We start from the raw sequence: 15,764 nt of genomic DNA on the forward strand, positions 1-15,764 counted from the left end.
ATTGGCTTCTTCCAGGTGCAATTCAAGGTTATCACCTTTAAAGCCTTCATGACATAGGACCAGATTACTTTTTGATGCTATTTAATCTAGACTTTGCAGCCCAACTGGCCAATTGTATTTTCTTATTTTGGATTAGACTATTACCCCCAAAAATGACGAATAAAGATGACAGTCAGTTAAAAAGTGCTATAATATCTACAGGCATCTAGCCTGCCTGGTTCAATTTCAGAAAAAATGTCTGTGATTTGTATTTTATTGCAGCAGTAAATGTCTATGCCTTCTGACCTGATGGGGAGCAGCAGACTTTAAGCTATTGGACTGTAGAAATTTTTGATGTAGCAGAGATGGTAATAAAAAGCATTTAAACTTGGGAAGAAGCAGCATTTTGGGGGAGCTGAAATTAGAGAACTTCTCCTAGAGCAGCTCAGCAGGAAAAGCCATCTGGCTTGCACTATCCAGTTGGCTCTTGAATATAATTTACAGTGCTGGTTTTGACCTATAAAGCCTTTTATGGTTTGGCACCTGCATATATGCAGGTCCACCTGCTCCAGCCTGAATTGGCCCAATCTACTAAATCATCTAGGAAAAAAAGCTTCTGGTAATTACGCACAAAGGTGTAGAGATTAAACATTACTCAGAATAGAGGAATGGATTGTGAAGATGAATGGTCAGATGGGCAATCTGACATCTCTGGTCAGAGAAAAGACATTACAAAAGTTTGTTGCTGATTCAAATCACATTTTGGGCTTTTTGTGTGAAACAGAAAAAAATGAATTTATGATATATGGCAGGATTTTCTAACCTTGGCAACTTTAAGACTTCAACTGCACTTCAACTCCCAGAATTCCTCATGCTGGCTGGGAAATTCTGGTAGTTGAAGTCCACAAATCTTAAAGTTGTCACGGCTGGGAAACTTTGATGTATGGTTTTGATGATTAGGAAAAAAAACCTAGATTATAGAAAAAACAAAATTCATGTTGTAACCATAGAGTAAGAGGCAAATTTATTTTTATAACTACCTGTAAAGAAAACCAGAAGTGATTTTTTCTGTTTTTTCCCTACATTTTCAGCTTTTTCTTTGTCTTGCTTTTCATCTTTTCCTTATTCTAAATATTAGTTTGTGTTATTTATATATGTCTATATTAAAATCTTAATAGAATTATATATATATAATTCAAAGTTACTTGTGAACTTGGAATTAGCAATAACCATTTAAGGCTTGGATTTTAAGTTTTATCCTGGGCAAGGTTTTCTCTTGATAGAGTTTCAATCTAATAAAATCCCAAGCGGATGTGAGATTTTGGGGAGAATTTCAGCATTTAGTTCTTCCAGACAATTCTAGTGCTTTTTCTGTTGGTTTGGTTTTTGTTTTGTCACTCTCCATTTATTTATGACATTTCAAAAGGTAACTATCTCCAGGAGTGCACACAAAGAATGTTACAATGTTCCAGTACATTCAGCATGACTCTTGATGGTTTCTGACTATAAAGAGAACAAGCTAAAAGATCCTTGGTCTCATTTCAAACAGACAGAAATGAACAAATAACAACCATAAAAAAGCCATCACTCCAAAGAAAACTAAAAGCAACATAAGTAATCAAAAATGAAAGATGACATCAACATAAGCTCAAGGGAAAACCCAATAAAACCATTCCATTTTCAAAAATTTATGGATCATCAGCAAGGAGGGGACTAGTCCATCTGCACAGGGAGGCTGGGAGCAGTATCTTCTCACTTTAAGGTCTAAAACTTTTATAAAATGTAGGATTTGCTACAGTTTCTCACTGGTTCTTTAAATAACTCAGGCTGGTATTATTAGCGTAGATATCCTCCAGATATAACTCAGTGTATATATTGTCCAATTTCAATTAAGGTGGTCTACTGATTTCTTCTTTCAACTTTCATAAAGAAGAAATAACATGGAGTATTCAAATACACAAAGTTGCTTCTTGCTTGCTGTCACTTATATAAGTTTGCACTTAGTAGTATCCACAGATGTCATCCATATATGTGATGCTATGTATTCTGACATCATAAACCATGATGTAGAACAAACAGGATATTGGTACATTCAAGCTGTTCTTTCATACTTCACATCTCCATTCATCTGATGGTGTAAATTCATCAGAAGGGTAGTTTTTTGTTATATTCAAACCATAGAATTACAATGTGACCAAATACTGAAATACTGAAAGCCTATTTTGAATTTTGAAGGAAACAGCCATGAATATAATTTGATAAGATCATGTTCTCCAGCAGTTCTCCAGCAGTTGGTACATTGTCTTGTCTTAAAAATTAGATTCTGTCGGAGCAAAAGTTAAGATTAAAAATACAAAATATAAACAGTAGAAAGTCTCAGCTTACATTCATCAAAGGTAATGCAGCCGGTAGCTATTGCTCAGCCATTCCAAAGCACATCCTATAGATTTGAATTATATTTTCAAAATCTTCAGCTGGAATTGTTTATTGTTTAGTTCTATACCACTATTCACTTCTAGAGAAAAAGTGATTCCATGCCCCTCCTCTAATTAAGATAACATTAGAAGGAACAGCTGCAAATTATGCATTTAATAGATCCTTTTGGAAGCACAGTGCACTATAACTGGCTTGAGAAATCAGCTGTTAATATTCTAGAGCAGCAATGTGAAATTTTCATTGGCTCAAAGGCTGCACCAAACTTTGAATGGCAAGTTGAAGTCAAAATGTGAACAGTGGGTGGGTCCAAGGACTTTTCTGGGATATTGATTCAGAAGTTTGTATCTTTGAGCATCAGGAAGGATTAAGGGTAGCTGATTGCAATCTTCCCTTTAAAGGGAGGGAAGGAGATGGGTAGTTATACATACACACACATACATATGCATGTATGCATATACAAACACATATATACATTATATGTGTGTGTTTGTGTGTGTGTGTGTGTGTGTGTATGTGTGTATATAACTCTATATGTTTAAATGTCTATGGAGATTCTCAGTCATCCAGGTCATAGTTGTCCCAAAGGTGTTTTTCCAAAGGAAACTGGACTTTGTTTTTTTACTTGAAGATGTTTCACTTCTCATCCAAGAAGCTTCTTTAGTTTTAAATGATGGTGGAGAATGGAAAGTTTTATATTCCTTGCAGTCATCTGGTCATTAGCACTCTTTATGAGAGCTATTGAGGCCACTTAGAGGTTTATCTGTGCCCTCAGGGTCACTTGAATAGTGCAAATGGCTGTGGCATACATATGTTTCATCATAATTTGATGAAAGCCCTCATTTGCCCATATCTTAGTGTCACTGGTATATATTTAAGATTTTAGGCTAGTCTTTAGGAAAATTAATTTAGTCGCAGAGGATGTAAAACCTTTGAAAGGCTTACATGATGAACATCTATTGTTCTGTCTGTCTGTTTAGAACTGTCTGTGTCCATTTGGGCCTATTTGGTGGTTCTGCTTGAATCTTTGGCTCAAAATCTATATGACTGTGTTCACCTCAATGGGCCACTGTGTGTTGGCAGAAGCAATAACATTTGCATTGTGGAGAATCAACAATGATACCTGCCACTTTGGGTAACTTTTGGGGCCTTCTTCAGCATATCCAGTAAGAAGGTTTATTTTCATGCATAGCTGCTAAAGAAGGCAATCAAAAATGTACAAAGTAAAGAAACAAGGCAACTTCACTTTGTAGAAGTACAAGGATTTGTTATTCTAGCAAGCAGTTTCAAACTGACAGCAGCCCTTCAAAGCTTTGAAGGGCTGTCCTTGCTAAATAGATTTCTCAGCTGGCAGCACATCACCCAGAAAAGGAATTAATAATAGTTATGAACGAGCCTTCAATTGGTCAGCAAAGGAGAGTCAAAAATGAAAAAGCAATGTTTGGGAATTCAAGGAGAAAGATGGAATTCTGAATGGGGCAAAGGATTAAATAGGGGAATGAAGAGAGTTAGAGAGAAATATTAAAAAGTCATAGTCAGCCACAATTCCATATTTAATGTATCTCTCCAATGTTGACTGATAGCAAATGTGTCTCACTTTTACTTTTGGCCTTTATGTATTGTTTCAACATTATTTTATAATCACACCTGCACCTTTTTCTTTTAATTTTCATTTGACATTTGAATAGAATAGAGCTGGAAGAGACTTTGAAGGTCTTCTAGTCCAGCCCCCTGTTCAAGCAGGAGAACTTACACCATCTCAGACAAGGCACTGTCTAGCCTCTTATTAAAAATCTCCAGTGATGGAGTGCCCACAATTTCTGGAGACAAGCTGTTCCACTGGTTCCATTTGGCACACTAGAAACTATTTTGTTAACATATATATTTTATTGCTCTTAAAATAACAGAAAAAGAAAAAAAAACAAAGGGAACAAAACACAAAAATACATACATTATCCAGAAAAAATGTAAGTGGTTAAAAATAAGTAAAGAAAAATACATCAGAAAAAACTAGAATACAGAGAATAGGTCACTATCACAGTAAATTACAACAAATATAATTATTTAATGCAAAGAGTATGCAGATATACACACAGACACATATAGTCTCTAAATCACTTATATAACTATCATGCTTTTTTAACCTACTGTATTTTGTATAAATCAGTCACATATTTCAATATACTTATCCATACAAAGTCTTTATTATTCTTTATGGTGATTCATAGAGTCAAAGCAAAGGTTTTTTAAAAAGAGCAAGCCAAAAAGGTATCAATCAGTTTGGCAAAATATTATTTTGCTGCATGGTAGCCAGATTTTGTGAAGCTGATTTTCTCATAGCATAGAGTGGCTTTTTTAAAAAGTCATTTTTGCTGTTATGTGGGCAGGTCTATTAAATTGTAGGATACTATGGGGACATCCCTGTATGACAAGGTGGACAAATATGGCCCCTTTATGACCTGTGAACTTCAACTCCCAGAATTGGCTGACTTTGGAATTCTGTGAGTTGAAGTCCAACAAGGGCCATAATTCCCCACCCTTGTTGCATGACATCTGGAAGTTGAGTGTTATAGCAATGTGGGGGTCTTGTTGTTTGGCATATTATCTGGCAAAGGGATGGAAGACTTTTATAAATGTTATAAGCTGAGGACATCATGTGACAAGAATCTCACATCTTAATATGAACACAATATGACAGAATGTGGCCTCTAAAGTGTAGGAAGTCAGCACCTTATTCCCCTTCCTAGAGAATGAAATATTTTGGGAATACTAAAAGAGGAGAAAAATCTTAAGAAAGAAAGAAAATAGCTGCAGCCTCAAGCAAAAATAATGAAGAGGCCAGTCTTTAGGAGATTCTATATCCATTCAGAAAGATTGACCCACTCTGTTCATAAGCAAAGAGCAAGCAGAGACTCCAAATAAGCAACACAATTAGGCAAGCCAAAAGCTGACAAGATTAGCTCAGACAAACAGCTAGGAGTTCCCCTTTTGCGTATAGAGCCAGCCATGACCCCTACAGGACCCCATAGGAATCTGGCAACAGCCATTAGAATATTAAAGGACATGTCTTTGCACAGGAACAGGCATCTCAGATACAAAGCCCAAAAAAGGTATAAAGCCCACCTACTCTTAACTCCATTTTGTCAGCTGTCCCAGGACTACATGCTCTTGTTGGTTCTGGTCATCATTAAACCTTCTTTCCTAAGCAGCCAGGCTCCGTTTTATTTCCAGCATCTTAGCCTCCATTTTATTTCCAGTGGCTTACTCCTGGCTTGGAACTAGACCTAATTTTTAATTCCAACAAAGGGAAACAAGACTGAGTCTCCAGCTGTTTTACACTGTTGATTCAACTGGCCAGGGAAGCAGCATGGTCAGAATTAAGGATATGTGGGGGCTGCAGTTCTGAAGATCTGAAGATCAGTTGCTGATTCAGCTTTCACATTTCATATGTTCCAAAGTATTTGCAATTATCCATCTGTTTTGCACATTGATTAATGTCCATATGACTATCATACAACATTTAAACATGTTTTTAAAAGGCTTCTCAGCAGAAAGCAGCATGGCCCCTGAAATCAATTTCTGCAGCAGACAGAAAAACACAATATATCTTCAAGGAGTCTCTGCCCTCTCCCTTACTGTAAAGGTCTCCAGCTGTTCTAAGGCCTAAGTCCAGTTGTTTTGAAAAAGTACATTATTATAGAGATTGCACTGGAAACAAATACACATTGATATGAATCCCTTGAAAAATCACATGCAAGGAAACAACAGAAGCTACTAAGGTGAACAAAATGAAATTTATCTCCTTTTATTATGTGACCAACTTAATTACAGACAGCTTTCATTACCATGGCATTAGAAAGGTCTAAAAAGGAGTAAATTGAGCCAGATACAGCATTTTTGTCCCTGTTATCCCCATAGCTAGTATCCTCAGTCCATCTTCCAGTTTTCTAAAAAATTTCTTCCTCTTTAAAATTTGATTCAACTTCTTTTGATGGTATTTATTAGCTTATTTTATTCTAATATAGTATAGGGTGTCATGGACTATTCTCCTTCTTCTTTCCTTCTATTTCTCTTGCTCCTTATCATTTTCCAACCTTCTCAGCAGCCCTCAGTTTGCAATATGGGAAGTCTTTCTTTGGAACTAAAGCAGACATGTCAAACTTGCAACATCACGTGACATCGCGCGACATATCGGGGCAGTTTTGCCATTGCTGGCAATGGGGTGGGCGCAGCTTCCAGATGATGCATCCAGCCCGCGGGCCAGCGGTTTGAACCCCTGAACTAAAGGAAAGCATGAAAGCCAAGAAGGCTTGAGACCAGTGGTGGGATTCAGCTGGTTCGCACCACTTTGTCAGAACTGGTAGCTAATTTTTTGTTGCCCAGTCCCAGAATGGACTTCTGGAAGCAGCATCCACACAGAGAACCAGTTGCTCACATATCTGAATCCCACCACTACCTGAAACCACTAGAAAAAAGATCATAGAACACAAGAGAGGGCAACCTTTGGCCACTTTACAGCTAGCAATAAATCAGGGAAAACCTTCCATTCAAGCTGACTTAAACTAATAAATTTAAACAGAAACTGATGTTTCTGTATCATTTCACCTGTCCAGAAGAGTCCAGAAAAGATCAACAAAGATAATTAGGGGACTGGAAGCAATGGATAAAAACTAATCAAGGAGAGAAACAAGCTACAACAAAGGAAAAATTTCTTGAAAGCGAGAACAATTAACCAGTGGAATAACTTGCCTTCAGAGGTTGTGGGTGGTTCATCACTGGAGACTTTTAAAAAGAGATTGGATAGCCACTTGTCTGGAATGGTATAGGGCAGGGATGGTCAAACTGCCGGCCCACAGGCCGGATGTGTCATGGTGAAACTGTGCCCACCCCATTGCTGGCAATGGCAAAACAATCACAATATGTCACGACACATCATGTGGCGTTGCGAGTTTGACACCACTGGTATAGAGTCTCCTGCTTGAGCAAGGGGTGTGTGGACTAGAAGACCTCCAAGGTCCTTTCCAACTCTGATATTCTGTTCTATTACAATCTGTTCTGTTTGAAGTTTTCTACTTAAGCTGAATTAACCCTGACAAGACCGAGTGGCTGTGCGTACCGGCATCTCGGGATATTCAGGATATCCCATCTCTCTCTATGGGGGGTGAGTTATTACCCCCCGTAGATAGGGCTCGCAACTTGGGAGTCCTCCTAGATTCACAGCTTTCTCTAGAAGATCATATAGTAACTGTGACTAGGGGGGCCTTCGCCCAAGTTCACCTGGTGCATCAGTTGCGGCCCTATCTAGACCGGGATGCCCTGCGTACGGTCACTCATGCGCTCGTGACCTCTCGTTTAGAGTACTGCAATGCTCTCTACATGGGGCTGCCGTTGAAGACCACTCAGAGGCTCCAACTGGTACAGAATGCAGCCGCGAGAGTTGTGTTGGGAGTCTCCTGATACTCCCATGTTACACCTCTGCTCCATGAGCTGCATTGGCTCCCAGTTGTCTTCCGGGTGAGGTTCAAGGTGCTGGTATTGACCTACAAAGCCCTACATGGCATGGGTCCGGAATACCTTGGGGAGCACCTGCGGCCGGCGTCAACTTCCCTCCGCCCAATACGCTCCCACAGAGAGGGTCTCCTCAGGGTGCCACCGGTCAAAGAATGTCGACTGGTGGCCCCCAGGGGGAGGGCGTTCTCTGTGGGCGCGCTGGATTTATGGAACCATCTTCCGGTCGAGCTCTGGATGGCGCCTGACCTCCACTCCTTCCATCGCGATCTCAAAACCTACCTTTTCGAACAAGCTGGCCTGGCCTGATGGGATGGGGTTGGGTTTTATTAATCTGTTTTAATCTATTTTAATGTGTGTTAACTTATTCATGGGCATTTGTTTAATCGTTTTTAATTTTTGTATCTTGTTTTTTAATATGTATTGCCCTGTTCACCGCCCTGAGTCCTTCGGGAGAAGGGCGGTATACAAATAAAATTAATAAATAAATAATAAATAATAAATAATCAGCCACTAGCTTCAGCAAGAAAAAAATATACAGGAAAAAAATCAATAAGCAAAGGATGCCCTGAGAAGAAAGATGAGAGTTCATTTTGTCTCCTAGTCCTCTGAGATTCATTTATATTAAGCTATAGTGTAGGTTGTTTAACCCATTTGTTGAAAATGCCATGGTGGGATTGTGTACTGTATATACATCCAGTTGGTATGAAATTCTTTTCCAGCTGTTTGCTAGTAAGTCAACATCCAGCTTTTTTATTGCTGAATCACAGTTGTATCTTCTTAATATTTCCAGGTCTTGCAGCCCTTCATTATTTTCTTCATTTCTCTGGTAAGCTTCCTCAGCCATCTGTGTAGCTCCATTTAGCATTCAAGTGTGGTTTGTGAGCTGTTCATGTGACAAAATCTTTGATTAGCCATATTTTCTTCCTTGCTCTAATTTACTAAGACATGAGTTGAAGGATAATCATTCTTACTGCTACCTCTATGTGAAGGAAAAAATACAGTGTGGGGAAAATTAAGCAATGCTTTTTTATTTCTAAAACACAGCATGAATGCCTGCTGTTTCTGCAAGTTGGGGAAAGCACGAAGAGAATGGTTTCTTGACTTTTTCCCAACCCTTATCAACAGTGACCATAGGAAGCACCTGTACTTTCTTCTGTGTAGTTAAGTAATATGTTGTGTCTCTGTGGGAGAATTTCTGCTTTCTCCTGCTATTGTAACAGTGTGTGTGTGTGTGTGTGTTTGCATGTGTATTAGGAAGCGTATGGAGGAAGCAAGGATCCTGGTTTATGATTAGGAGGGAAGCTTAGAATGGAGACTTCCAAAGACAGTAGTGGTGGACTGAACACAGCTCTGCTTTTTGCAAAGCAATCATGTTGGAATAGTTGGATCAGCATGTCTGGAATTCATATCTGGATCAAGGAGAGGACAAGGATTGCCCACAGGTTTGCTAAGCATAGAGATTATAAAAGAGCAGTCCCCAGCAGGTTTGAGAGCTCTGGGAACTGAAGGGGAAATTATCCTATTTAAGTTGGTATTTGGCTTCTTCCAAAGAGCCATTTGGTTCACCTTAGTTTCTTAACTACTTTAGGGAGCTACTTACTGTATATGGGGATTCTCAGTCATCTAGATCATGGTTGTCCCAAGTACTTTTTCAAAAGGCAAGCGGAATTTGTTGTTTTTTTCTTGAAGACGTTTCGCTTCTCATCCAAGAAGCTTCTTCAGTTCAGAACTGAAGAAGTGTCTTGGATGACAAGCAAAACATCTTCAAGGAAAAACAAATTCCACTTGCCTTTTGAAAAAGCACCTTTGGGAAGCTGTTTGAGGAACCCTCCCAAGGACAAGCTTTACTAAGTTGCTAAAAACACCTCCTCCTACCCTGGATGAAAAGAAGCTCTGATGTAAATTTAAGGATTAAAAAAGATTAAGAATAAGAGTTTGCTTTTAGAAAAAACAGCAAAAGTAAAACTTATAATGTGGATTTTGGAAAGTTAAGGAGCCAGATGAACTTGAAGGAATATGCCAGTGTATAAGAGAGATGGGAAAAAAATGCCAAAATCGATTTATAAATGGGAATTGCTGATGTCTTAATAATTTAAGGCAACATACAAATAATAAATCAGAAGAGTGACTTGGAAAGCCTTCTTATCTTGGATTCATAAAAGGAACATGTGAAACATGAGGAGACAGAGAACAATTACTGAAAGTGTTCCTGAAAGAGAAAATGATTGGAGAACATTATTTGATGGGACCGAAGATCAAGCTTTTTAAAAGTAAACTGAAATTCTAACAAGTTGAATCTATATCATCAGGGTTCAAATATGCACAATATTCTTCCTGGTATATATATATTCTATCTGTGCATGTTTTTCTTTCCTTTTTATGTTTTCATTTTATATTTTCCTATATTTTCTTTTTCTTTGCATTTGTAAATTCTAATAAAATTATTTTGCAAAAAAGGGGAGGGAGGCTTATAATGATAAAGTTGGCAGCATTCTGATCTGTTTGTCTCTTCACATAGAGAGGAGCTGGGGAAATTAGGGAGACGTTGTCCTCTACATCTGTTCTGACTTTTTCACCACTGATCCGATTTCATTTGAACTTGAACTTTCATTCACTGACCTGTCTCCACATACCAAATTTGGTCCAGTTATGTTTAGTTGTTGGAGAATTATCCTGCAGAAATCTGATCCTATTCCTACATCTTCTTTCCATTGTTCAATTGAATCGCAAAGAATGAATGGGCTTGGTTACCACTTCATATTTTACATTTGGAACTTATATACTGCATTCTTTAACATTATGTGGGTATTTCTTCTTCTTTGATTGATGGATTGTTTTTATCAGTATGCTACCCAGAGTCACATCACTTGGGTTGGGTGGCCTTATAAATCTTATCAATCAATCAGTCAACGTTATGGTATAGACGACATCATCATCATCATCATCATCATCATCATCATCATCAGAAGAAGAAGAAGAAGAAGAAGAAGAAGAAGAAGAAGAAGAAGAAGAAGAAGAAAAAGTTGGAAGGGACCTTGGAGGTCATCTAGTTCAACCCCCTGCTAAAGCAGGAAACCTTATACCATTTCAGACAAATGGCTGTCCAGTCTCTTCTTAAAAACTTCCAGTATTGGAGCATTCACCACTTCTGCAGGCAGGTTGTTCCACTGGTTAGTTGTTCTAACTGTCAGGAAGTTTCTCCTTAGTTCTAGGTTGCTTCTCTCCTTGATTAGTTTCCATCTGTTGCTTCTTGTCCTGCTTTCAGGTACTTTGGAGAATAGCTTGGCTCCCTTTTCTTTGTGGCAGCCCCTGAGATATTGGAAGACTGCTATTCATGTCACCCCTAGTCCTTCTCTTCATTAAACTAGACATACCCAATTCCAGCAACCGTTCCTTATATGTTTTAGCCTCCAGTCCCCCAATGATCTTTGTTGCTCTTCTCTGTACTCTTTCTAGAGTCTCGACATCTTTTTTACATTGTGGTGACCAAAACTGGATGCAGTATTCCAAGTGTGGCCTTACCAAGGCATTGGAAAGTGGTATTAATATTTCACGTGATCTTGATTCTATCCCTCTGTTAATGCAGCTTAGCACTGTGTTGGCTTTTTTGGCAGCTGCAGCACACTGCTGGCTCATATTGAAGTGATTGTCCACTAGGACTCCAAGATCTCTCTCACAGTTACTACTATCGAGCAAGGTACCACCTCTACTATACCTGTGCATTTGATTTTTCCTGCCTAAATGTAGAACCTTACTTTTTTCACAATTGAATTTCATTTTGTTAGATACATACATACACACATTGTGTGGCCTGCTTCAGAACTTATTTCACTTTCACTCCTCTGAATCAATAGGACAATCTTGAGGGATCACTCTCCTTCTTTTGGTGGGTTTTTCAGAATTTAATATCCAGGCTTGTTCCAAAGAGAATCAGAACCACTTCCCAATTTGATGTAATCCATTAAAGCATTCCTGGATTTGTCACTTGTACTATGAATGAAAGATTTCTTTATATTTTAGTTGATGAAACTATGATGTAGAAACAGTCTATGTTCTCCAGTGATGCTTTTAATATATTGTGTGATGCAAGACTGGAAAGGAGAAGAATATTTTTGCATTTTCAAAAAGAAACATACTAACACTATTTGAAGCACATGCATTTCCAAATTTCACAGTGCACTTTTAAGTTTCAAACATGTACTAACTGAAATGTAATGTAATGGGTTCCTGTTATTATTGGTAGTTTTAACCGGTAATGCTTTACTTTATAGTAGGCCTAATTGACAAAAGAAAGCTCAGGACCATATAGGTTGGAAACATGTGGAAGAGGCCTTCATCCTGCAGCGGACAGACAATGGCTAAAATGATGGTGATGACTTGACTTTATTACCTTTGGTTATATGTGTTTTAATTCTTACAGACTTACCAGTATTTTCTAGAAATAACACCCATAAAACACAATAAGAGAAAGGGGAAAAAGCCACCTCTTGCTTGCTATCTCTGCTCCTATTCCACTAAGATTTAAGAGGATTTAAACTCTAGGAGTCAACATTTCTTTAACTACCTTTTCGACAATGATCTCTGAGGGATTTCATTCCCTGGTTCCTAACGAACTGTGGGTCAGTGTTTGCTCAAGGCAAACCTATCAGGACAGAAATGTCAGCAGGATCCACTGCTTCTCTCCAAATGATCAAAGGAGCAGACACACAATGTCAGTTCTGCCCCTTTCATTTGTGCATGCAACTTTGTACACAAGACTGAAAAATGTGGCAATGCTTGGTTTATGATGGCACAGGGCTTCTTTGCCCCATCTTGGCCTCATCTGCAGGTATTTTTGAAATAGGGTTAACTTAAACTTCTTAAAGAGTTACTGTATATTTGCTACTTTTAAATATAAGAAATAGAAGCTTTGTTTTCTTAGAGTTAACTCAGAAAGAAATGGCTGGGCATTTGAACCACTGCCAGATAATACTGTGTGAACAATAAGTAAACAAACAAACAAACATCTTGAAAACATCCCCCGAAAGAAGTCTTCGCCGCTGAGAGAATGGGCGGCAAGCTTCCCCGCCCCATACTTCGCGGAGCGCTCCAACGCCTCGTTCTCTCGTCTCAGCGGAGACTTGTTTTGGGGGATCCAGCCTCTGTCACCCCCTTCTCTCAGCTGGGCAGCTGAGAGAAAGGGGCGGCAGAAGCTACATCTCCCGAAAGAAGTCTTCGCCGAGAAAATGGGCGCTGAGATTTTCTCGGCGAAGACTCACCTTCTCCCGTTCACCCTCAGCAGCTCCGCCAGGCCCGTCCAGTGCCCTGCTAGCAGAGCTTGACAAATGCAAAAGCTGCTTTGGTTAAACACTGGAAGGTTTAGTGATTAACCCACCCCACCCCACCCGGTCTTCTTGCTGTTTCTCCCCATCCTCACTCCTACCCACAGGGGCTCTCTGCCTCTTCTACTACTTCTTTTTCTTTCTTTCTTTTTTGCTGAGGTGTGCGTCTCTCTCTCTCTCTCTCTCTCTCTCTCTCTCTCTCTCTCTCTCTCTCTCTCTCTCTCTCTCTCTCTCTCTCTCTCTCGTTTGTTATCTCGAACCAGATGGGATGGCAAAGTCAAATGCAAATGGGGATCTTGCAGATCTTGCCCTGCCTTTCCTCCCACGGTTACCTTCTGTTCTTGATGAGCTCACGAGTGCTCAAGGACAAAATAGGGCAGGGCAGAGCCGGCAGTTAAAAATAGGATGCAGATAAAAGGAAAGGTAAGGAGGGGTTCAGGTTGAGAGGAGAGGCTGCGTAGCCTTAGTGTAACTCCTGTTTGGGCTGACTGGGTTGCCTCCGATGGGCTCTGACAGTGGAACAGAATGGAATAGAAAATATGGAATGGAATGGAACAGAACGTAGAACAGAACAGAACAGAACAGAACAGAACAGAACAGAATAGAATAGAATAGAATAGAAATATAGAAAGTGAATAGAATAGAATAGAATAGAATAGAATAGAATAGAATAGAATAGAATAGAATAGAATAGAATAGAATAGAATAGAATAGAATAGAATAGAATAGAATAGAATAGAAATATAGAAAGTGAATAGAATAGAATAGAATAGAATAGAATAGAATAGAATAGAATAGAATAGAATAGAATAGAATAGAATAGAATAGAATAGAATAGAATAGAAATATAGAAAGTGAATAGAATAGAATAGAATAGAATAGAATAGAATAGAATAGAATAGAATAGAATAGAATAGAATAGAATAGAATAGAATAGAATAGAATAGAATAGAAATATAGAAAGTGAATGGAATAGAATAGAATAGAATAGAATAGAATAGAATAGAATAGAATAGAATAGAATAGAATAGAATAGAATAGAATAGAATAGAATAGAATAGAATAGAATAGAAATATAGAAAGTGAATAGAATAGAATAGAATAGAATAGAATAGAATAGAATAGAATAGAATAGAATAGAATAGAGAATGGTAATAAGAATAGAATAGAATAGAATAGAATAGAATAGAATAGAATAGAATAGAATAGAATAGAATAGAATAGAATAGAATAGAATAGAATAGAATAGAAATATAGAAAGTGAATAGAATAGAATAGAATAGAATAGAATAGAATAGAATAGAATAGAATAGAATAGAATAGAATAGAATAGAATAGAATAGAATAGAAATATAGAAAGTGAATGGAATAGAATAGAATAGAATAGAATAGAATAGAATAGAATAGAATAGAATAGAATAGAATAGAATAGAATAGAATAGAAATATAGAAAGTGAATAGAATAGAATAGAATAGAATAGAATAGAATAGAATAGAATAGAATAGAATAGAATAGAATAGAATAGAATAGAATAGAATAGAATAGAATAGAGCTGGAAGGGACCTTGGAGGTCTTCTAGTCCAGCCCCTTGCTCAAGCAGGAGGACCTATACCAGTGGTGGTGAACCTATGGCACGCCTGCCAGAGGTGGCACTCAGAGCCCTCTCTGTTGGCACGTGCGCCACCACCGCTGCCAGCAGCAGGTCCTTGTCGGTTGGTGGACTGGAAGAAAAGGGAGGGGGAAGCATTTTACATGCGTGCATGCACGCACGGGGCCACGAGCAGGCACATGCTGCAAAGGGGGCGGGGCTAGTGCCTGCGTGATACTCACTAGCCCAGCCCCGTTCTCACGTGGTGCGGTGCCTTGTATCTGCACCATGCGGCGTGGCGGTTGGCGTTTTTGTGCCTTGCGGTACGGTGGCCCATTTTTTGCTCCCCCTTTTTTTTTCGTGCCAGAGGCGACACTCAGAGGCGCCTCCCTGTCCCCTCCCCCGAGGGCACCAGAATGCCGATGCTGCCTTGGCACTTTGTGATAAACAAGTGGGTTTTGGCTTGCGGTTTGGGCACTCGGTCTCTAAAAGTTTCGCCACCACTGACCGATACCATCTCAGACAGGTGAATGTCCAGTCTCTTCTTAAAAACCTCCAGTGATGGAGCACTCTTGATTTCTGGTGGCAAGCTGTTCCACTGGGCAGCTGAGAGAAAGGGGCGGCAGAAGCTGCATCCCCCGAAAGAAGTCTTCGCCGAGAAAATGGGCGCTGAGACGCCTCATTCTCTCGCTCAGCGGAGACTTCTTTCGCGAGATCCAGCCTCTGTCGTGCTGCACCGAGAGAACAGCAAGCCGCCCTATTCTCTCGGTGGAGCACTCCACCGCCCCATTCTCTCGGCGGCTTGGCACCCCGTTCTCTCATCTCAGCAGAGACGTCTTTTGGGGGATCCAGCCTCCAGCTGCTGCATTTCCCAGCCTCGGCTTATACTCGAGTCAATAACTTTTTCCAGTTTTTGGGGGTAAAATTAGGG

The 15,764-nt window shown here is 39.3% G+C and overlaps 1 protein-coding gene across 1 annotated transcript in view; it reads right to left on the reverse strand.

Annotated features, from left to right (window-relative positions):
* Window positions 1-13,576: 13,576 nt before the first annotated feature.
* The window catches only part of LOC308663638 (uncharacterized protein), a 153,177-nt gene continuing 150,989 nt past the window's right edge, over window positions 13,577-15,764 (reverse strand). The window contains exon 2 of the mRNA XM_081320221.1: window positions 13,577-14,836. Coding sequence (XP_081176347.1) covers window positions 13,595-14,836 — 1,242 coding nt within the window. The 3' untranslated portion in view covers window positions 13,577-13,594. The remainder of the gene's footprint in view (window positions 14,837-15,764) is intronic.

The sequence above is a fragment of the Vipera berus genome, assembly GCF_964194415.1.
Source record: "Vipera berus genome assembly, chromosome: 2".
Lineage (NCBI taxonomy): Eukaryota > Metazoa > Chordata > Lepidosauria > Squamata > Viperidae > Vipera > Vipera berus.